The sequence below is a fragment of the Gracilinanus agilis genome, chromosome 1 (genome assembly GCF_016433145.1).
Source record: "Gracilinanus agilis isolate LMUSP501 chromosome 1, AgileGrace, whole genome shotgun sequence".
In the NCBI taxonomy this organism is placed as follows: domain Eukaryota; kingdom Metazoa; phylum Chordata; class Mammalia; order Didelphimorphia; family Didelphidae; genus Gracilinanus; species Gracilinanus agilis.
In genome coordinates, this window is record NC_058130.1 from 262,972,206 (window position 1) to 262,996,147 (window position 23,942).

General features: G+C 36.1%; 1 protein-coding gene across 1 annotated transcript in view; it reads left to right on the forward strand.

Annotated features, from left to right (window-relative positions):
- The window catches only part of HSD17B3 (hydroxysteroid 17-beta dehydrogenase 3), a 51,633-nt gene that overhangs the window by 19,395 nt on the left and 8,296 nt on the right, over positions 1–23,942 (forward strand). Inside the window, exons 3-9 of the mRNA XM_044657557.1 lie at positions 5,078–5,153; positions 8,194–8,301; positions 9,124–9,191; positions 13,126–13,161; positions 15,846–15,880; positions 18,675–18,756; positions 20,242–20,307. Coding sequence (XP_044513492.1) covers positions 5,078–5,153; positions 8,194–8,301; positions 9,124–9,191; positions 13,126–13,161; positions 15,846–15,880; positions 18,675–18,756; positions 20,242–20,307 — 471 coding nt within the window. The remainder of the gene's footprint in view (positions 1–5,077; positions 5,154–8,193; positions 8,302–9,123; positions 9,192–13,125; positions 13,162–15,845; positions 15,881–18,674; positions 18,757–20,241; positions 20,308–23,942) is intronic.

A 23,942-nucleotide genomic window follows, 5' to 3' on the forward strand; every position in this document is an offset into this window, starting at 1 on the left:
GCAGATAGAACTCTAGGCCTGGGTTAGAAAGACCTAAATTCAAATCCAGCCTCAGATACTGTGTGTGACCCTGTACAAGTCACTTAACCACTTGTTTTCCTTAATCCACTGGAGAAGAAAATGGCAAACCACTCCACTAACTTTGCCAAGAAAACTCCATGGAAAATACTGGTGTGCTATGTCCATGAGATCACAAAGAGTCAGACACATCCAAACAACATCACTATTTTAATAGTATTAATTATTACTTCACTTAACTCCCCACTGCCTAGCCCTGGCCACTCTTCTACCTTGGAACCAATACTTAGTGTTCATTGATTCTCATATAAAAGATAAGGGTTTCAAAAAAAGAAATTGCTTAAGAAGGGGAACATTAACCACTAACTAGGTGGGCTCACAGAAGTCTTAAGGCTCTTAAACCGAGCTATGGAGAGACTCAAATTGCAAATTCTCTGAAGAGGAATTGAATCCAAGAATGAAAGGAGAACTTGTGCAAAGCCACAGATGGGGAATATGAAATGTCATACATGGGACTCAAAGGAAGCCATTTTGGCTGAAAAGTCTCATCTTCAAGTCTCATCTCAAATCTCACCTTCTGCTATAAGCCTTTCTTAGTCTTCCTCATTGCCAGTGCCTTCCCTCTGGGATCACCTCTAATTTACCCTGTATATATTACACGGTATGTACATAGTTATTTGCCAGTTGTGTCCCCCATCAGAATCGGAGCTCCTTAAGGTTGAGGACCACATTTTTTTGTTTGTTTGTTTGTTTGTTTTTATCACTTAGCACAACACTCGGCACATAGTGAGTACTTGTTGACCTAAAGTTAAATGTAAGGAGACTTATGTGAATTTAATCTGGGAAGACAGGTCAGGAACAGACTATGAATGATGAAATGCCAGATGAAGAATTTATATCTTATTATCTTCATTTATATCTTGATTATCTTAGAAGCAATAGGGAGCCATTGAAATTCTAAAGTCAAAGAGTGAAATAATCAGCTATGTGGTTTAGAAATATTAATTAGACAACTCAAGGAGGCTAGATTGGGGAAAGGACAACATAATACTACACACTTAAGCTCTATGCTCAATTATTGTCATTTTTACCTATTAGGCCACATACAAAAGGCACCCCTGCTCCAACACTACTTCTTCCTCCATACCATACTCTTCAGCCACATTCAGACAGCATATATTGACTGTTGACTTATGATCATCTCAAAGCCACACAAACCAACCTCCTGTCTAATTCTTGATGCTACTAAATCCACTCATTAACCTTAAGGAGTTGCCCTGGCCACTTTCCATACAAGGGTAAAACACAAGGGAAAAATCTCATAAAGAAGGGAAAAACATGAAACTGTATTCCCTTCCCATCTTCACAAGTTCAAAGCTTCATGCTGAAAAATATTCTTAAAAAGCTAATTGTATCGAGGAGATTGGGAACAACATATATATGTAGAATAAAAAATAGAGACAAGAAGTCATAGCTGCCCAAGTAGATAATTTGACTATTTGTGTAGGAGCACATGGTCATCTCCTCCACATCTTCCCTTCCTGATGGTCTGTAAATATGTTTTGAGCACAGCAAACCTGTTAAATCTATGAAAAACTAAAAGTTTTGTCCCCCATACATTCGGATTTTTTTAAACCAGCTCTTTAAAGTCATTTAGTTTCTTCTAGATGATATGGTACAAAGAGGTGACACAGTGGATAGAGCACTGGGTTTGGAGTCTGGAAGAAGTAAGTTCAAATCTGGCCTCAAACACTTACCAACTGTGTGACCCTTGGCAAGCCAGTGAGCTTTGTCTACCTTCATTTCCTTATTTGTAAAATGAGCTGGAGAAGGAAATGATAAACCAGTCCAGGATCTTTGCTAAGAAAATCCCAAATGGGGTCACAAAGAGTCAGGACATGACTGAAAAATAATTGAAACAACAGCAAAAAGGTATCATTCTGTGTATTGGTTTCTTCATCTGTAAAATAAATGGATTTGGCTTTATGGCTCCTAAAGGCTCTTCCAGATCTAAATTATCTTTATGCCTGCAATCAAGGTAGCTGTAAACTGGAGGTCTTTTGGGACTATTGGCATAAGTCCAGCTTAAGGTATACATAATTGGAATATATGCCTGGTAAATTAAGAAACATGATTTAGCTTTATGCTCGTTAAAACAACTCATTAACATAAAAAGGAAAAATGATTTAATGAAATTCTAATTATGAACATAGATATAACGGAACAAGATTTAAAGGAATTCAAACATCTCCATTTTATTTCCTTAAATTTTTTTCATGAATTCAATGGCTATAAATAGTTATTTAATAAAATCTTGATTTTATTTTTTACCGCCATGGCAATTTTTGCTTTCTCTTAATGATTATGCTTTTCAATATTGGCTCTTGTAAGGCTTAGGAACTTTTAAAACAGTTTAGGCATAAAAGTCCTGATGGCCTTTTATTCAGCTGCCTTCATTAATTGAGAATTGTTGCTAGAATGACTTCCTCTCTCAAATGTTTAACTCTCATTAATTGGTTAGGCTTTCTCCTATAAAAGAGAAATTCCTTGATAATCACGTGAGAGGCTTCAAACTACTTTCCCCTATACTTTCTATTACTTGAGGATCTTTCTTTCAGCTCTCAAAAAGAAAGGAAAGATGATGTCACTTTCTTTCCTTTTCTGGGTATTATTCATCATCAAAGATAATTTCCTTCCAATCATAAGTCAGTAACCAAATTTCTTTACTCAATCAGTATCTTCTCTTCTTTTGAGAGGAAAAACAATATTCAATTAGCACTAAACCACTCTTCTATAAACTTTGTCAGGCTAGCTTGTTCTCAGAGGAGCCAAATGTCCCTTCCCACTCCTGATTTTTTTTTTTTTTTGCTTTTGCTCTGAACATTTAAAATATATTTTAAACTACAGGAGAGAAAGTTTTAAAATAGTTTTTATGGGTGTCCTTATGTCAAAAATTAAGCATTAGGAGGCAGCTGGGTAGCTCAGTGGATTGAGAGCCAGGCCTAGAGACAGGAGGTCCTAGGTTCAAATCTGGCCTCAGACACTTCCCAGCTGTGTGACCCTGGGCAAGTCACTTGACCCCCAACCCTTACGAATCTTCCACCTATAAGTCAATACACAGAAGTTAAGAGTTTAAAATTAAAAAAAAATTAAGCATTAGCAAAAGAAATAGATAAAATCTCAACCAAATTATCAAAATACTAATCCTTATCCTGATTAGAGATACAGCTTATACCATTAAAAAATGAGCCTACTTAAAAATAATGGTTGTTGTTTATGTAAATGGGTAGAATGGGAAAGAGATGAGTGAACAAAATGAATTTTTTATAAAATATCCTCTGCACATTTTGATTTTGACTCGAAGTACAGCCACTATTTGTGGAATTAGATTTGATTTGTAAGTTGGTTCTTAGACTCACTCTGGCAATCCTATTAATAAGTATTTATTTGTTACCAGCTATGTGCAAGGCTCTGTGAATAGCACTGGAAGTACAAAGACAAAACTAGAAACAATTCCTATTCCCTAAAAGTTTCTATTTTTCTGAGAGGAGGTAACATGCACATACAAGAAAATCAGAAGAGGAGGAAGGGCTAGATCTGGAGAAATTGAGAACAATGTTATCTGGAAGATGGCACTACTACCTGTCTGTGGTCACTGCATGTAAATAAATAAAGAAAAGCTTCAGGTAATACTAGAATTTTTGCATTTGTCCAGTTAAATAGAATTATCCAAAAGAACAAGCATATTTTGGTTAGTAGCCAGGATTCTGCAATTGAAAGAGGACTGGATTGGAGTCACAGAATCTCAGGTCATGGTCACTTACTACATTTGTGACATTGGGCCTTTACCAGTTTCTTCATCTATAAAACGAGGAAACTGGACTAGGTAATTTCTAAGATCCCTTCTATCTCTAAATCTATGACACTGTGAGTATCAACATTTCAGGATGTTGGTTATATTATAATAGTGTTCATAGATGATGATGGTGTTGAATCAATTTTGTGAGCTGACTCACACAGTGTCAGGTCTAGTCTCAAAGTCACATGGGAGGAGCAATTGTAACATACTGACTATGAAACCCAGGTGACACAGACCTCTTCTTTTCTTTCTTTTTTTTTTTCTGACTCTCCTCTTTTACTGTCATGCTTTGGTATTGGGCTCTCTTGCACAACCCAGAATCCTCTTTTTTTCCAGGAAGAGACAAGTAGAGTACAGAACTAAGTGAATTATTTAATCATCTCTTCCAAGGCTCCATCACCTCAGTCTACTAAACTTTTGGATTATTTTATGGGGATCACTGTGACCTCGTACATCCTGAATTCACAGGCTACATACGGGTTTGGAGTGCTAGGCCCTATGCACCTTACCTTCCTATTCAATTAGCCCCTGTTCCCTAAATAGAGATTTGCTCTAGAAGTAAATCCAGTTCCTTTCAGATCCACAGCTGATTCTTGAAACATACCCTCAAATTGCTCAGGACTCCCAACCTGAATAATACTTCTTTTCACTCACCAGCACACACTAACATATCTCACTCACATTTACACATCCCACCAACACATATACTGGATGATAGACCTGCTACTTGTATATACTTGAGTTAAATAACTGTGCCTTTTGCTTCCACATACCTACTCTCCACTCATGCTATATCCCCTCACAAATAGGAGCTATATTCTACATGATGATAATAATGAAGATGGTGATGGTGAAGGTAATAGCTGGATAGCATTTATATAGCACTTTAATTTTGCAGTGTTGTAGACATGCTAATTCATTTGATCACCTGTTCCCTCTATTACCACTGCCAGGAAAATGTCATATTGTTCCCTTAAAGCTAGCTATAATGCCTATCATTTATTGGTGGCTTCTTTGCCCCTTCCACCTTCAAAAAACAATTATCTGACTCTGACTTTAGGAAGCCCCACAGTCTAATAAGCAGGTTGAAGCAAGGATTTTATACTGATTGCTATAATTGCGGAACTGTAAAGCTCTGCACTTATCTGTTAAAACAAGAAGTCATTCTATTAATAATCTTAGTTTTTTAAACCTCCCTAGCTAGCAAAACATGGACTAAATATTGTGATGATCAGCAGAACCCTCGAAAAGCTCCAGGCAGTTGCCAAAGGGATTGGTAAGTGATCCTAGTAATAAAAGAACTTTTGAGAATTGTAGAACAAGTTTGCTCATCCTTTCTGCATTCACCTGAAATGGTTGGTCTAGATATCATTCCTCTAGAGCAGGGGTCTTTAAAGTGAGGCCCCCGAGCTGTGTGGCATGTCAGTAGGATGATGTATTACCTCTTCCTTCTTCCATGGCCTCTCTTTCTTTCTCCCCAGATACCTCTTTATTCATAGTCTTGGAGGATAAAATATCCTGCCTTTATACTCTGGCTAGACATATGAAGTGAGTAACAAATATTGATTATGTCAGGATTTGGGCCATCCTAATGTCTTCCCTATATCACTAAAATATAATTAGCAAGAAATGCCTCTAGAATTAAAGCACTAATATTCCCCATTGAAAATGTCTGCACCAATCTCAGGACAGAGAATCTGGGTAGCTTTTGCTACACATTTTTTATGAAGCAATATTGCACATATTCCTGTGCAATCAAAGACATTGTGTACATACCCACTTTGCCCTCCCCATTGCAGGTAATCTGTTTGAGGTTAAAGAAACAGTGTTTTCAAATTCTTCCCTAACAGAGTTGGACATTTAAGACCCATAGCCAAGATTGGAAAACTATGCATCTATCTTTTCCCTTAATCTTTCTTTTCTCAACCTAGGAGGGTCATATATTTGTATTGTGGTATAGCAGTAACAGCACCCCAAATTTTCAACTTTATATGTAATTTCAGTTACAAATGTGCCAGAGACTGACTACTCTGAAACATTTCTCAAGTTCATGGCTGCAGAATCATTCATTAAAGTACTTTGCAGTATGACATTCAATGAGAATATATTTAATCCATCTGATTGGTTTAAAAATTTTTAAGTTGTCTTCAATTTAAGTTGGCTGAAGCTCCCTTCATATGGGGTAATAATAGCTGCTACAAAATCCAAAGATGGGGATAGCAGCCCCCAAGAAGCATAGTCTTTTATTAGCTGATGAAGATCAAGAGTTATTGCTTTTCCCATAGAAAGAAATGAAGCTTCAGCCTGAGGCTGGATGCTCTCTATCTGTAACAGAATTCTGAAGTATCAAGTATTTAGCATATCACATGGCACATAGTAGGTATTTAATAAATGTTTACTGACTATCATATTGCTTAGCTAAACTCTTTATAACATTTTTGACATTAACAATAACTCCACGCCCAAATCACATCCCATTTTTGACAAAAGCCTAGATCCAGGTTTTGGTGATAAGAGATCACATTTGATAAAAATTGTTGGGTCAATTGGAAAGTGGCTTGGCAGAAACTAGACCACTATCTTACACCATTTACTAAGATAAGATCAAAAAGGTTATATGATCTAGACCTAAAAGGAGATACCATAAATAAATTAGAAGAAAGGGAACATATTACCTATAAAATTTAGGGATAGGAAAGGAATTTATAAGAGATAGAGAGCATTGTGAAATGTAAAATGAATAAGTTTGAGTACATTAAATTGAAAAAGTTTTGTACAACTAAAACAAATAATGCCAAGATTAGAAGGAAAGCAGAAAATTGGGGAAAATTTTTTATAAGCAGCCTCTCAGATAGAGCTCTCATATCTAAAATATATAGAGATAATGATCAATATGGAAATATGTTTTGCATGATAATACATATATAACTCAGATCAAGTTGCTTGCCATTTCTGACAGGCAGGAAGGAAGGGAGGAAGAGAAACAATTTGGATCTTATAATTTCAGAAAACATGATAAAAATTGTTATTTAAAATATTGCATATAAAATGTAATTGGGAAAATAACATATCTTTAAAAAAATTATATTGGGAATTCCATCCCCAATTAATAAATGGGCAAAAGATATGAACAAACTATTTTAGATGAAGAAATCAAAGCCATATAAAGCTTTATAGCTCTATAGTTATAGATGCTCTAGAATGCTCTAGATCAGTGATGGGCAAACTATGGCCCAAGGGCCAGATGGGGGGGGGGGGCTAAAATGTTCTATCCCACTGCATGACATTTTTTTCTAATCTGACAAATACAATGAGTAGGATACAATACAATGAAACTTCAAAAGAGTTGCCTTAGAAACAGACAGACAGATGAGCATTTCCTTTCTTTTGGCCCCCTCTTTAAAAAGTTTGCCCATCATTGCTCTAGATCATTACTGATTAGGGAAATGTAAATCAAGGCAATTTTGAGAATTCATCTTGTGCCCATTAGATTGGCTAAACTTAAAAAAGGGCAAAATAACAAATGTTGGAGGGGGTGTAAAAAAAAGCATTAATACACTATTGGTGGAACTGTGAACTAAACCAACCATTTTGGAGAGCAATTTGGAATTACATCCAGAGAGTTATAAAACTGTGTATACCCTTAGACTCAGTAATACAGATGTTGGATCTATTTCCCTAGAAGATTAGGAAAATAGGAAAAGAACCTATACATTCCAAAATATTTGTAGCAGCTCTTTTTGTGGTGGCAAAGAACTAGAAACTGAGAGGATGCTCATCAATTGGGGAATGGCTAAACAATTTATGGTATATGATTGTGATGGAATACCACTTTCCCATAAGAAACCATGAACAGATACATTTTTTTAAATGGGGAAAAAACTACATGGGCTAATGAACAGGAAAATACTACTCATACCAGAAGAACATCATAAATGGCTCCAGACTTAATGCTTGAAGAATAAATTGTGAATGTTACCTTGGGGAGCTTCAACCTTGATTGTGCCCACAGAACAATAGAACATGAATTGAAGGTAGACAGATGTATGTAAGGATCAGTTAAGTGATACCACAGTAATAAATCATAGGAACTATAATATACTGTGCAAGTCTCATTATTTGCAGTGGTTTATTTTATGTCCTTCTGGAACTTAGGTTTTATGTCTCAATGGAAAATTCTATTATAGATTCCTGTTATTGAGTTCTCCTTCCAAATAGCTTCCTTAGGAATTATTTGAAAATAAATGGAGGTCCCATATTACCAAGGAGGAGGATCAGTGCCTTCTTTTGTGTACTTTTCATTCTCATCTTTACAGAGAAGACGACAGGTAGTCAGGTAAAGGTCATACAAGCTGACTTCACCAAAGATGACATATATGAGAACATCAAAGAGAACCTTCAAGGATTAGAAATTGGAATTTTAGGTAAGTTAATTAGGAATACAAAATTTCCATTGATGACGGTGAAAGTTTACTTAAAAATTATATGACTAATATTATCAGTTTCATTTACTAAATGATATCAGTTCAAAATGAATGCATAGCTTAATTTTAAATTATTTCAATTTTTAGTTGTTCACCTAAATGGAAGGGACCAGTGACTTAATCTGGATGATAGTCTACATTTGTATAAGTACAAGCTTCACAAAGCACTTTACAAGCATTATTTCATTTGGTTTTCACAACTTTGTGAGAGGGCAATTCAAACTTTCCCATTTTACAGATGAGAAAATTGATGCTCTGAGTGGTTAACTAAGGCTAGGAAATGGCAGTATTGAGATTCAAATCCTAATATTCTGAATGTAAATTAAATATTTTTCTCCATTATACCACAGCTTGTGCCAAATAGAAAAATTCCTTATAAATCTACCTTATACATTTACTCTTTTTGTGATCATGGGCATACCACTTAAACACTGAGTTTTAGTTTACTTGTCTATAAAGTGGGAATAATGTTTATACTACTACACAACAGGATTGTAAGGAAAGTGCTTTGTAAAACTTAAACTCACATTAATGTTGTAGATAGTTTATCACAGAGTGAAAAAACTCCAGGTTGTACTTGGAGTACTTGGAGTTGGGAAGAAAATTCCCTTTTTCTCTGGTCCTTAATAGTCAAGTAAATTTTGATTAATCTTTGTGGGGTTTAAAGGTCCTAATTTTGAGGAAATTCAAATTGTTGTGGATCGATTTTCTATAGTATCAGGTACCTTTTGACAGTCTTTAAATTCTTCCATTTTCTCATAGTCAACAATGTTGGAATGCTTCAAAATATTTTCCCATGCCATTTCCTTAGTGGACCAGATAAAGTACAGGTCAGTAGTTTTTCTTTCTTATTAATTCATTGTTCATCTTACCTAGCAGCAACTGAACCCTGGGGTCTACCAGCTAGACAATCAAGGGGTTCAACAACTTAAGGCTTGGGATATGGGGAGTTGGGCCTCATCTGGGTTGGCCATAGTCTAAACAGTAAGGTAAGTGAAATCTGTCTTCAATGACCTCTCTGTATTTCGGTGCTCCCTCTACCCCATACCCTACTATATTCCAAGAACCTGCTGCCGTCATGATTTCCCTTAGGAGTCTACACTGTAGTACTATTGCAATTCCTAGTAAAGACAGTCTTCCAACTCACTCTACTAACCTCCACTGAAGACTGAGACCCCAAAGTGAGACTACTATTTATCTCTCCAGGTTCTAGGGACAACTCAGAGGAGTTAAGGGTGATTTTTCTAGCATTATAGTTCATAGACTTCCACTACTGTGTCCTTCCTCCATATTCACCAAATACTGATATCAACTTGCCAGTCAGACTTAATCAACTTTTAGTTAGTTAGTAAATCAACACACATTTATTAAGCACCTACTATGTACCAAACACAGTACTAAGTAAGTTCTGGGGATACAAAAAGAGGCAAAAGACAAGTCCTTCCCCTTGAGGAAATAATAATCGAATAGAGGAAACAATATGCAAGTAATTGCATGCAAACATGATATATCGAGGAGAAATAATCAATAGGGAGAAGGCACTAGAATAAAGAGGGACTGGCCTCAAATACTTCCTAGTTGTGTGACCCTGGGTAAATCATTTAACCCCAATTGCCCAGCCCTTATAGCGCTTCTGTCTTTGAACTAAAACTCAGTATTGATTCAAATACAATTCTATTGATTCTAAAACCCCTAAGTAAAGGTTTAAAAAAACAGGGGGATTTGGAAGTTTCCCATACAAGGTAGAATTTTAACTGGGACCAGCAAGAACAATCGATCCCCCTAAATCAGGCGCACATTCTTTCACAAGAACATACAAGAAGGGAATGTGGGTTGAAGAATAAAGCATATGTTGCAAAGGAGATAACTCATATCTCCTAAGGCAGCTAGTGGTGCAGTGGAAAGAGTGCTCTGCCTGAAGTCAGGAAGTTTCATTTTCCCGAGTTCAGATGTGGCCTCAGACACTTATTAGCTCTGTGATCCCAGACAAGTCACTTAACTGTGTTTGCCCAGTTTCCTCATCTAGAAAATGAACTAGACAAGGAAATAGCAACTACTCTAGGATCTTTGCTAAGAAAATTCCAACAGGGTTGTGAAGAGTTGAACATAACTAAAAAATGTCTAAATAACAGCATACCTCCTAGTGACTAGAAATCTTTCTCTCCTTTTGTGAAGCTCCCCATAAATATAGTGTTTCCATTGGGATTCTTATAGAGTAGTGATGGCAAACCTTTTAGAGATGGAGTGCTGGGCCCCACCCCAACCATACTCCTAGACCAAGGGCCCTGCCTTCCCCTCCCCCCACCAAATGCAGTGGGCTCTCTCTTCCCCTACCCTTTATCCCACATAGGGGAGAGAGAAAGTGCTCCCATTGGGCTGCTGGGAGGAGGCACAGGTGAAGTGAAGAATGTCCTCAGCACAAGTGAAGAGGGGGAAGGGAGTGGTCTGAGCATTCTGCTCCCCTCCAGCTCCAGCTGCCTGTGAGCCACCCGCCTTATCCCTTGTGCCCTCCCATTGGGCTACTGGGGATAGGGACAGGGGATGTGAAAAAAATAGCATCAGGCAAGGTGGAGAGGAGGAGTGGAGTAGCTCTGCCTGAGGCACTCAGCCTTTTTAGTGCTCTGCATGCCATCTTTGGTACCTCTGTCATAGGTTCATCATCACTGTTCTAGAGTGTGCTTAGTTTATACTCAGCTCCCAATGCTGACACTGCTGCCAGTCACTGCTCTTCCAGGGATACTGTTAGGATATAAATGAGAAATTACAAACCTCTGATTTGCCAAAATTTATAAAGCCTTTCTCTGGTCAATAAGAGGAGAGTCTTCTCCCTCTACCTCCCAAGCAGTTCTCTTTCAAGTGCTTGGCTGAAACTCTTCTCTTCTGGCTTGCCAGTAGAATGCAGGGATATGGACTTGTTTGCTAAATTATACAAAACCTATAGGGTATGACCAATTTGGTTTGATGGATTGGTTCTATGTAAAAAAGTTATATAAAAAAGTTAAAATTATAGAAGTGTTGCATTTATTTTATCACTTGGTGATATAAATCTAAGTTGTACTTGTGAAGAAAATCTTCCTTTTCTCTTTATAGTCATATCTAGATAGATAGATAGATAGATAAAATATACTTTGAGGGATTTAAAAGTTCTAACCTTGAGGAAAATAAGATTGAAGAAAACTAGTCAGTCACTGGTTTGATTGATTAATTGAATCAGTCTCAACTTTTATTCCAATATGGTAACCTATACTATTAGCCATTTCCTTTCCTTTACACAATAAAAATGTCTCAGGAAAGGTTCCAGTATCAACAATCAAAAGTGAGAATCTGATAATCTGATAAACGAATCTGCAGCAATGGATACTACCATGTAAAAGGAAGCAGGCTAGCTAACTTGGTTTTTTCTCTTTCCCCATAAAAGACATGGACATCTCATGAATAATGGTGTCCTGATCAATGGAATTTCACAATTATATAATTGATAAAATATAACCATATCCTGCCATAACCTATTATCCATTTCCTATTTATAATATACCTCCCCCCATGGAACTAACTGCCTGATAATATTGTTTAATATACTATTGCATTCTCATAGAAGCAATTTTAAATTATGGGCTGAATTAAGACACCTTGTATTTCTCAGGTCTCCAATTTTAATTCAACAAAGATGGATTAAATACCTTTTATGTATAAGCTAATGTTCTATTTTCTGGAGACACAAAAACAAAAATCAAACAGTCTAGAAGCTTACTTTCTTCTAGGAATATACAAGATATATACTAGTAAGAAGAGTCCAAGGGAAACTGAATCTGGAGAAAATATTAATAAGTAGAAGGAGATGGGGAATCAGGAAATACTTCACAAAAGATATGATACCAAATTAAGGAGACAAAGATTTTTGAGATATAGAAGCAGATATGTATTCCAGATATAATGAAAAGATGACATAGGTGAGATAAAAAAGGAATATTGAGTTCTGGGAAATGTTACTAGTCTAATTTGACTGACTTATAAAATATGAGAAGGGACTCATAACTTTTAGCCAGGGAACTCATTTTAAAGATGGAAAAAATGGAGGCTCAGAGAGTCTGTGATTTGCTTCATATCACACACACACACAAAGGTAGCACTGAGATTTGCACCCCAATCTTTTATCTCAAAATTCAATATTCTTTCCACTGTACCAAGCTCTACTTTATATTTCTTTCTTTTGCAGGCTAAAGAATATGTATTTAAAGTTTTTCTTTCTAGTGAAATAGAAACCTTTAATAATAATAATAATAATAATAATAATAATATTAGTTTGCATTTTTATAGCAAGTAAAGATTTGCAAAATTCTCTACAAATATTACCTCATTTGGTCCTTATACAAACTTGGGGATAGGTGCTTCATAGATGAAGAAAATGAGGCACAGGGAATTAAAGTGACTTGCCTTGGGTCACATAGCTACTGAGAGGCTGGATTCTTTAAAACTCAGAGCTCCCTGTCTCCAGGTCCAGTGCTCTGTCTCTTGTGCTACCTAGCTTCCTTTTAGAATTGATTTTTAAGTTAATGTTACCATAAGAGATACCTTAGATAAAAAGCTTAGTGCTAAAGTATGGAGGAGAAACTGACAGAGAGGAAGTGAACATAGAAAGAGAAGGTAGAAATGTCTATTTTGCAATGGGGTTCAGGAACAGTTTAGTTTTACCATTTTTTCTTCAACCTTCTTTCTCAGTATGGACCAAATGTATATGTGAAAAATAATTGTTGTTTATTACAGAGCCTGATCCACTGTAACGTCTCTTCTGTAGTCAAGGTAGGTGACAAATAGATTCATTCCTCATTAAAATATTTTATTAGTTATATATTTATTTATTATACATCTATTATATGAAATGCACTGAGGATACTGGGTGGGTGGGAGATCAAATCAGTAAGACTTGGTGTTCCTTGACCTCAGGGAGTTTATTGTCTACTTGAGGGGAGAGAAGAGATATACATATTCCTAGGAATCCTTTGGAAAAGGAAATGGCAAACCACTCCAGTATCTTTGCCAAGAAAACTCTAAATGGAATAATAAAGAGTCACACTACTGAAAGGACTAAAGAGCAGCCACTGTTTCCTAGGTGAAGGTATTCCCTCCAGAAACTCACACTGAAACTTCTGTCTTAATAGATGGCTATTGAGAGCTGCTTTGGCAGAAATTTTATCACCAGTGAAGAGTTTCCTGTCCAGACATCACTATATTCTAGATATTTGAATCCATGGATTAGATTTTTGTCTTCTATGAACTTGAGTATATAGACTGGATTTTTTCTGTATTGTAGCTATTTTTCTCTATTGTATCTTATGGTGGTTATAGGTAGTGTAGACAGACTTCTCTTTCCCTTTCACTTTAAAGTACTTATCAAATCCACCTCAAAATGTTGTTTTGCCACTTCCATGACCCTCTTTTTGCTTTCTATGTTTCTCTCTTTGTCTCATTCTCCATCTCTGTCTCTGTATATGTCTCCATTTCCATCTATATAAATTAATTAATAAATACATACTAAGTGCCTACTATGAGCCAGGTACTGTGTTAAGTGTTGGGGATACAAAGATAAACAAAATATGGTCTCTGCCCCCACAGAGATTACAGTCTTATGGAAAAGAAAATGTGCAAATACATTCAAAACAATCTATATCCAGGATACATGGAAATAATTAATAGAGGGAAAGCACTAGAATTAAGAGGAGTTGCAAAAGGTAGAATTTTAGTTGACACTTAAAGAAAATCGGGGTGGTCAGAAGTTGGAGGAGAGGAGAGAAGTATTCTAATTCTGTGGGATAGCCAGAGAAAATTCCTAGAGCCCAGAGGTGGAATGTCTTGTTCCCAGAACAGCCAGGAGGTCATACATGTATATCTCTATGTCATCTCTATCATCTATGTCTACAACTGATGTGGAATATCTAGATAAATAGATTGGATATAGGCATATACACACAGGCAAACACATATTTTCAAAAAGATCTTTTAGTTGTTGTAGTTGTTTTAACTTTTATATCCGGCCTTGGCTTGTTCTAATGACAACAATAAGAATAATAACTAACATTTCTATACTGCTTTAAGGTTTGTAAACCACTTTACATATACTATCTGATTTGATGCTTACAACAACTTTGTTATATAAGTGCTATTATTATCTCCATTTTACAAGTGAAAAAACTGAGGTTACGAGTCTGCCTCTCTTGAACAGGGTTACACTGGTTATAAGTATCTCAGATAGAATTTGATCTCAGTTCTTTCTGACTCCAAATCCAACCCTCTGGACATTGTACCACCCAGGTCCTGAGCCGCTAAGCCTCCTGACACCATTCTTAGATACTTCATTCCTCCTCTGTATTTGACCTCATCTACTTTGATAGAAGGTCACTATAATTTTTTATGTTTATTTATTGTGTGTCTGTTCTGTCCTACTGATCTATTTTTCTGTTTCTTAGATATTAAGCCAAGTTGTTACACAGTCTAGAATACCTTAAACTTATAGAGTTTACAAAAGTACTCTCCTTACAGAGGGATCACCCCATTTTATAGACTAAGCAGGGGGAATAAATCCATGACTTGTTCATTGTCTTGTAGCTATCAAGTGTCACACCTGGGATTTGAATCCAAGTCTTCTGAATCTGTCTAGGAATGTTTTCACTATCCCATAGATGCCTTACCCTTGTTTCTAATTTTTTTATAATAATGATAAATCTAGCAGATATACATATATCTAACTTTAAGTTTTTAATAATAATAGAAAATTAATTTATAGTCAAATGGAAAAATATTTTAAAATATTTAACAATAAATAATAATAAAATGAGTAATAATAGTTATTAATATTTGTATGGCACTTTAAGTCCTCCAAAGTGCTTTTTACATACTTTGTAATTTTATCATCATAACAAAGTGGAAGATAATTGCTATTTTTATCTTCATTTTACAGAGGAGGAAACTGAGGCTGAGAAAATATCATTAGAACCAGGGTTCTTCATTTTATTTTGTGTTGGAGACCTAGGAATGAGCTGGTAAATGTTGAACAGCCAGTTCTAAAAAAAAAAAAAAAAAAAAAAAAAAAAAGAAGTGGATCCCTCAGGAAGTCTTTCATATTGATGTTTTTCCTTCCCAACTAATATTACAAAAAAGAATTGTTAAATTTTAACCAGAGGCTAGTGATTATAAATATATAATTTTTTTCATGCAAGATATGGGTCTTCTGAAACCTATACATAGGAGGGGTCTCTGGATCCTAGATTAAGAACTTCTGAAATAGAGACAAAGTTTTCCAATCCTCTCTTCTCCAAACCTGTTTTTCCTAAGGGACACATTCTCTTATTGGTTCCAGCGTTTTCACAATTTCCCCCGTTTGTCTCAATCATCAGTCTTATTGAAAGGATTAAGACCTCCCCCCTTTTCCCAATCCTCCCCTGCCCCAAATATCTTTGGTAATTCTTAACTCCTGTTATCTCTCTTAGATGACTCAGTTGATTCTGAGAGACATGGAAGAAAGGTAAGTCCTGGGCCAGGCAGCCAAGTTCCAAGTTCCATTTTCTGGCAGATGGCCCAGCTCTTTATGGTCCCAGCAGAAGAAACTTTAGAATTTAATCTCCCAGGGTGCTGATACCTGAGATGTTTGATTCCTGTTGCTCGTACTGTTTTAACAAATGATAGAAATAATGATTAAAAAAAATAGACCTAACTCCCTGGGTCAGCTTTTCCACATGGATTTGGGTATTTTATAAGTCAGAATGCTAAAGTGGTAGCCTTATCCTTTTTGGTCACATTAATTTCCATATTTCAATAATCCCCTGTTTCAATTCAAATAAATTAAACAAATATTTATTAGACATGTGCCTGGCTTGGTTTGGAGATATAATGGCAAAAAACGAAATAGTCTCTGTGGGCTGAAGAGACTGGGGTAGGATGGAGGTGACAACATGTACACAAGTGGCTAGAGTGCTAGAGTGCTGGCCTTGGAGTCAGGTTGACTTGATTTCAAATCCTGTCTCAAATACTATGTGAACCTAGATACATCACTTACTTTTGTTTGCCACTTACCTTTACCTGTAAAATGGGGATAAAAGCTACCTACATCTAAGGGTTGTTATGAGGTTCAAATAATATAATAATTGTGAAGCACTTAACACAGTGGCTGGCACATAGTAGAAACTTTATAAATTCTAGCTATTATTATTGTTGGCACCTATATGAAACTTTTTGTGGTAATACATTTCCCCTCAGATGGCCTTTAGTAAGTAAATAGTAAATTTTCTTATTTTCCAAAGGAAAACATATTTTGGACTTGTAACTTCATTCCTAGGGTCATTAAGAGCCATAAGAGACCTTAGTAGTCATCTACGACAAACCTTTCATTTTATAGATGAAGTGACCAAGGATAAGAAAGCCAATGATATTTGCCCCCCAGCCACATAAACATAGAAAAAGAAGAGCCTAGAATTCAATCCACTTGGCTTTACCAGTGTGAATTCACAGCTCAAACTTGTTTGAGTAATTACAGATCTTTTCTAGAAAGCTTTGTAACTTTTTGAGGATTGTTACAATTAGAACAATGTCCTCTGCAAAGATGAACATTTGTAGAATCTCAGTATTTACACATTCCCTCTTTGACCTGGATTCTGTGCTAGATTTCTTTTATTGCCTTCAGGGAGCATAACTCTCTCTGTTTTATATCTCACCTGATGCTTGCAATTAGAGAGACAGACACTGAACAGGGCTTTTTTCTGTTATATCTTCTAATAAATCTTGGATGATAGTAATGTATGTGGAGACACCTATTTGTTAAAAAAGCTTGCAAGGCAATGTTTTGTCCTCTTAAATCCAGTGCTTTGATTATTGGCAAACAATAAACATGATGGGATCTTAAATTCTCTACCTTTCCCAGTTATTTACAAAATGGTAAATATGTGGTCAATTGTGGGACTTACTATGTAAAAATTTCCTGATCCTTGCTAATACTCCTGTTGTGATGGTCCTTATTTTGAGTAGCAATGATTCTCAATAATCTCAAAAAATTATAATTTTTGTAAAGATGGGAGAGCAGATCAGTAGTAGGTCAGTATTCTTAGTTACCTTTTCCCAATATTAATAAATTACCCCTACCCACACCTTTGGCATCTTCCTCTTCTTCATATGCTTTATACCTTAGTTCCTTAATATCATTACAATTATATTACCTCTAACCTGGACCTCCTTTGCCTACACTTAAGTCTAATTCTATCATTTCCCCCATCTTTATTCTCTTTATTGTCATTCCTGGAAGTTTCTGAAAAGTGTATCTGAAACAATGATCCAAGCATGATGGTTTCACCATCTTTGATAGAGAAGACAGTTAGTATGTTGGGGTTTTTTGGGGATTTTTTTTTTGCAAATCTTCTCATTTTTTCCTTGATTTGTAGCCCTTCTTCCATTTTCTTCCTTGAATGTTCTTGTGATGGCTTTGCTTAGGTGGATATCTTGTTATGCTTTCTTTAAACTATTTTTACTTTCTACTGCAAGTTAATTCAAAGACAAAAAAATGAAACACATACAGCTTTTTACTAGCTTCCATTCTCCTGGGCCTGGAGGACAGAGGAGGAGAATACATTTATGCAAATAAATGAATGAAATAAAATAAAATAATGATATAATGAAATAAAAATAATTTCAAGATGGAAAGGGTTTTCAGATTCCCTGACTTCAAATCTAGCACTTGATTACACTCTATTAGATATCCTCTCTAGAAAGTATGCTCTCTGAAGGCAGGAATTATTTTCATTTTTGTCTTTGTATCATTACTATAGAGCTTTGCATGTATTAAGCACTTGATAAATAATTGTTTAATTGAGTTGATTGAATGGTCACATGGGATTTATTTTTAATAAGACAATTATACTTTAAAAAGAAGGTAAACAAAATAGTTGGAGACATTCTGTAATATTAGTATGACATTGGAAATAGCATGAGTCCTTTTAAACACTACCTATATGAAATTGGTTACTAAAAATATTATGAAAGCTTCTGTTAATTGAAATTGCTTCTATGACTTGATCCCACTTCACAAACCCCAAAGATGGTATTGTAGCTCTTGTCACTTCAACAAACACCTATTGGAAGATCCTGATTGACAAAGGGGCAGTGATGAAGCCCTTTTATAAGATGATCTATAAGCAATTCATTTAATATGAATGGGAAGATGAAGTTGTGTGGCAATCCCCATGAGCCCCAGTTATTGTGGTTTGTTTTTTTTTCTATACATGATGGAATCTTGTCACAAGTATGTTTGAAACTGCTCATTTTGTTTACAGGCAGAAAGGACTGGTTTTGAACATTTCTTCAGGGGCAGGTCGCTTCCCTTGGCCATTTTATAGCATTTACTCATCTACAAAAGTGAGTGAGAGCCCAACTTGGTGTCTCAGTATTCATTAAGTTGAATGGTTTCATATAGGTTTCCCCATTTTGTTAGCACCTTTCTTTTTCCAATTTTATTCATGAGAGATTTTCCAAGATAATTTCTCATAAATGAACCTAGTTTAGAATGTGATCCAGTATAGAAAGAGATCACAAAAGGTTCAGTTGAGAGGTCAGGGTTGGGATTTGTTGCTGAGATGAGTTCTGGGGAATCTAGGCTTTGGTCTCCAAGAAAATAATTTGTTTTATTTTATCCTCAATTAAAATCAGTGGGTATTTCTTAAGTGCCTGCTGTGTGCCACATTCTGAGGAGAATACAAAGATTGTTTCTGCTCTCAAAAAGCTTAAAACAATGAAACTTATAATTTAGTGGCTCTGAGAGGCGATCCTACCATAAAACGGGAAGATGTTAGCAGGAATGTCTACAAAGTCAAGAAAAAAGTCTAAGGGGAAAAAAAGAATTAATTAACAAAATATTTAAGAGAAGAATATAAATTAATACATTGAGTTTTCCCTACCAAAAAGAATGACTTCACTAATGGGAGAGTCCTTTTCAGTGCAAGGCAACAGAAATATTTCTATGGAAAACAACCACTTATTCACAATTAGTAAATTGTTGTACTTTCCCCCTCACTATATACAATGCACTGAGCATAGAACAAAATGTTATCGAGTGTGTAACATATTGAACATAAAAAGATGAAACATGTCATAGAGATTGCAGTCTATCAGGAGGAAATAGGGAGTAGTATATGACTGATGTACAAATAAAACAAATGTAACATGATATAGATAACACAGGACATAAACCTTGAAGAAAAGGTTTCAACAGGATGAGCTAGGTGGCATAGTAGATAAAGTGCCAACTCTGGAGTCAGGAAGACCTGGGTTCAATTCTGTCCTCAGTCACTTCATAGCCTGGTGACCCTGGGCAAGTCACTTAACTCATATTTGCCTCAGTTTCCTCATCTGTAAAATGAGGATAATAATAGCACCTACCACTCAAGGTTGTTGTGAGGATCATAATAAGTGCTATATAAATGTTAGCTATCATCACTATGAAAAGGTAGTACTTAAGGTGTAAGATACAAATATATAGGTGTCAAAAGGGCAGAATGTGATCAAGGTGTTGTTAGTAGTGCTGTTTGGATAGAGAATAGAGTTCATGAAGGAGAGTGATAGGAAATAAGAACGGAAAAGTAGATTGCAGTGAGATTTTAGAGAGCCTTAAGTTCCAGATAAGTTATCAAGGAAAGAGTAAGGGAGGGATAGGAGAGATTTTTGTAAGAGTCAAATAGCCCCAATTAGAGGTAGGGAATGATGAAGCAAGAAAAATGAAAGACTATGCTAATATTTTCAGGGTTAAAAAAGGAAAGTTCCTTTGAAACCCCTTTTAGTAGTTGTGTTTCCTTGGGCTAGTAGGAGAGAGAAGCTTTTTTGATAACTAATTCCTTTTCTTTCTAGGCTTTTGTATGCACATTTTCGAAAGCACTGCAAGCTGAGTATAAGGCAAAAGGAATCATCATACAGGTGATGTAAACGGTGCAACCTTACAAGATCTTGGGCTTGAATTTTTAATCTTTAAAACATTTTATTCTTTTGTCATCAATGACTTTTGAGTGATTTGGTCCCATGTTCACTATAGGATGTAAGAATAGAGAAGGCTTCTGAGGCAGAAGGACATTCTCCCCCTATCATTTAATTTGATAGCCCCTACTTTTCATAGGATCATAGATTACAAGTAGAAGGGACCCTACAGCCTCATTTTATAGATAAGGCAAGTGAGACATAGAGGTGAACTGATTTGCCGTATGAACTTATCATACAGGTAGTAAGTGATTCAAGTCTTCTGAATCTCAGTGGTGTCACAGGCATCCAATTCTTTTAAGTTCAACCTTTTAAGGATCTACTATACAGGAATAAGGATTGTGCTAGACACTGCCTTCACTTCTGCCATTACTATTATTGTTGTTGCTCTTCTCATCTTAAAGAACCCAGGAGGCAGTGGTGGGGGGGTTGGAAGTTGAAGTGAAGCTAGAAGGGGTGATTATAGTAGAGAGGCACCTTGATGTCCATCAAAAGAGCACATTGCACTATCCTACACATTCTCTCTTCCATTGGAAACACATTCTCTATATTATTCTCATGCATCACATTCCCCATTATACTTACACTGGTAATAGTGGGGCAAATGAGAGGGCAAAGATATGATAATTGTTGGCAGTCTGGAAAAGAGAAAAGAAAAAGCATTTTAAGTGCTTATTCTGTGCTGATCAGTGTGTTTAATTCCGAGGATACAAACAGAAAAAGTGTGGTGGTTCCTGCTCTCAAAGAGCTTATATTCTGTTTGAGAGAAGCAACACATATATGATCATTTAGCTACAGAGTCCAGAAATTTTAAGGGTAAATAAGGTAAGATAATGAATTGGAGGGTGCATTGGCAGGTCAGATGAAAGTGCCTCAGTATCTGAAGGTCCTAGAGCAGGGGTCGGCAACATATGGCTTTTGAGCCATATCTGGCTCTTTTGAGGGCCAGATATGGCTCTTTCTGCAGGAGCCATAAAGTCAATTTTTTTCAGGCGCTGTTACAGGAGCACACACTGTGAGCACTGCACGGCTCTCACGAAATTACATTTTAAAAAATGTGGCATTTATGGCTCTCACAGCCAAAAGGGTTGCTGACTCTTGTCCTAGAGGCAGGTCATAGTGTAAGTCCTGGTAGACTTCCACTCACTAGAAGGATTGTGGTTGGTGACTCCCATGAACTCTTAAGTAGTGTGAACAACCATATCTTCTCTTTAGGGTAGAAGGTAAGGGCCTGGCTTATCACCAAAGGAAAGTAAAAGGAGTCTGAGGGTTCAAGTAAAACAAATATTTGAAGTTCTCTCTTGGGTTGGGATGGGTGGGATAGTTAGTATCTAGATAGAAGGCAGAAAGGGGAGAGGGCTGGAGGAAAGCCAATTTCTCCATGGAGTCTAGATAAGCTAGGTCTGGGAACAGGGAAAGGAGGAAGAAAAGGGAAGAGAGTGCCTACTCATGGCTGTTCCCACCTGGACAACTAGAGGAACTCGGCCTGGGGAGGGAGGAGAAAAAAGTCATCCCCATTGTTGGCTGTTCTCCTTCCCTTGCATCTACCTCTCCTTCCCCATCCATGACAAGGGTAGGGTTACCATATCCTTGGTTATAGTCAATCCTGGCATACACAGTTTAAAAAGGGCTTCATCTTCCAATAATACTGAATGAGAAAGAACTGTCATAGTCATCTTTTCTGCTATTTTAGATTTTGATGAATAACAATATTTCAGTATTTTCTTTACCATGATTCCTTGAGGTAGACAGTGCAACTATTATTAATTTCATTTTATGGATGGGGCTTAGAGAAACTGAGGCTTAGAGAAGTCACCTGGCTTGCCCAAGACCACACAGGTAATAAATGTTAGAATTGTGACTTGAATTCAGGTCAACCAATGTCAAGTCCAGAACTCTTATATCACAATATTTCTCTGACAAATGGATATGAATAGTTTGAATCAAACGAAGAGGTCAAACTATCTCATTACCTATGATTAAATTTAAAGCAATTGTTTCTAAAGCACTTGTTTTGGAAATTTGTGGATTTCATAGGGTTGTATGGGATGAAGACTATACAGCGAGGCTGACATGTTGGATTCTATGTGATACTCACCTAATACTATGTTCTTATTTGATCTAGTGACAACAGAAAATTATCATTAACATTTACAAAACATCTACTATATGCTAGTATCTGGGAACACAGAGATTACATAGGAAAATGGTTCTTTTCCTTAAGGATAAAAACACCAGGATGAGATGATAACATTAACCCTTTTTCATGACTCTACCCAATCTAGTATTTATTTTTTTCCCATTTAGTAATTTTTATTTTTTAGAAAAGTTAACATAGTTACATGATTAATGCTCTTACTTTCCCCTTCACCCCGTGACTTTGCCCCCCCCCATAGCTGATGTGCATTTCCACTGGTTTTAACATGTGTCATTGATCAAGACCCATTTCCAAATTGTTGATAGTTGCATTGGAGTGTTAGTTTTGAGTCTACATCCCCAATCATGTCCACCTCAACCCATGTGTTCAAGCAGTTGCTTTTCTTCTGTGTTTCCACTCCTGCAGTTCTTCCTCTGAATGTGGATAGCATTCTTTAACATAAGTTCCTCAAAACTGTCCTGGTTCATTGCATTGCTACTAGTATAGAAATCCATTACATTCCCCAATCTAGTATTTAATATCAACAGATATTAAATTCAACATGTAATTTACAACAAGAAATTCAACAAATTAAGTTAACTATTATGTCAATCTTTCTAGGCAGTTAAACACTACACATCTGTAGATAAGATTAGCCTGAGGACATAAACAAATGATGAGCTTCCAATGAGTAAGTGGTAAGAGCAATGATTAAGTGTTTCCAAGTATTTGGATACTTAGAGACTATAAATTTGCAGAATGAAAGAGGTAGGGATACAAGAAAGTAAAAAAGAATAACTGCTCAATTTGTTTCATAGTATCAGGGGATTTAGAGTTATTTTCCTATATTCATTAATTTATTCAGCCAGCATTTTTAAAGCACTGACAATATATAAGGTACTGTATTAGGTTCTATGGACATAAAGAAAAAGTCAAAACAGTCTTGCCCTCAAGAAAAATCCCTTAATGAACATTCCACTGGAGCTCATCTGATCTAATCCTAAATACTGGAGTCAGGGGAGGTGTGGAGATTAAAATTAATATGCAAAATACTAAATATTATATTTATAAATATTTTATTAATAATAAACTAACAAAAGAGACTAACTAAAAGGTACTAACCAGCTCGCTCCCAGGAACCTAAGAGAGAGAGGGAGGAGTTATAGCCAACTATAAAACAATAACGTGACCATGCAAACGTGGAGGTGCAGGAGAGATTAAAGGGAATTTTAGAAAAAACTAAGGATTTATGGGGGATGAAGTCCAAAGGTTCAAAATCTCCATTTATACATACCCCACTGTGATCCTTTGGGAGACCAGTCTCCCAAATGGATCATAAAAAACATAATCAACTTATAAATTGCAATAATTTGTGGATAAGAGAAAAAAAGAACAAAATCAATGATTGCTACATTAACAAAAGGCCAATTTTTGGAGGCAG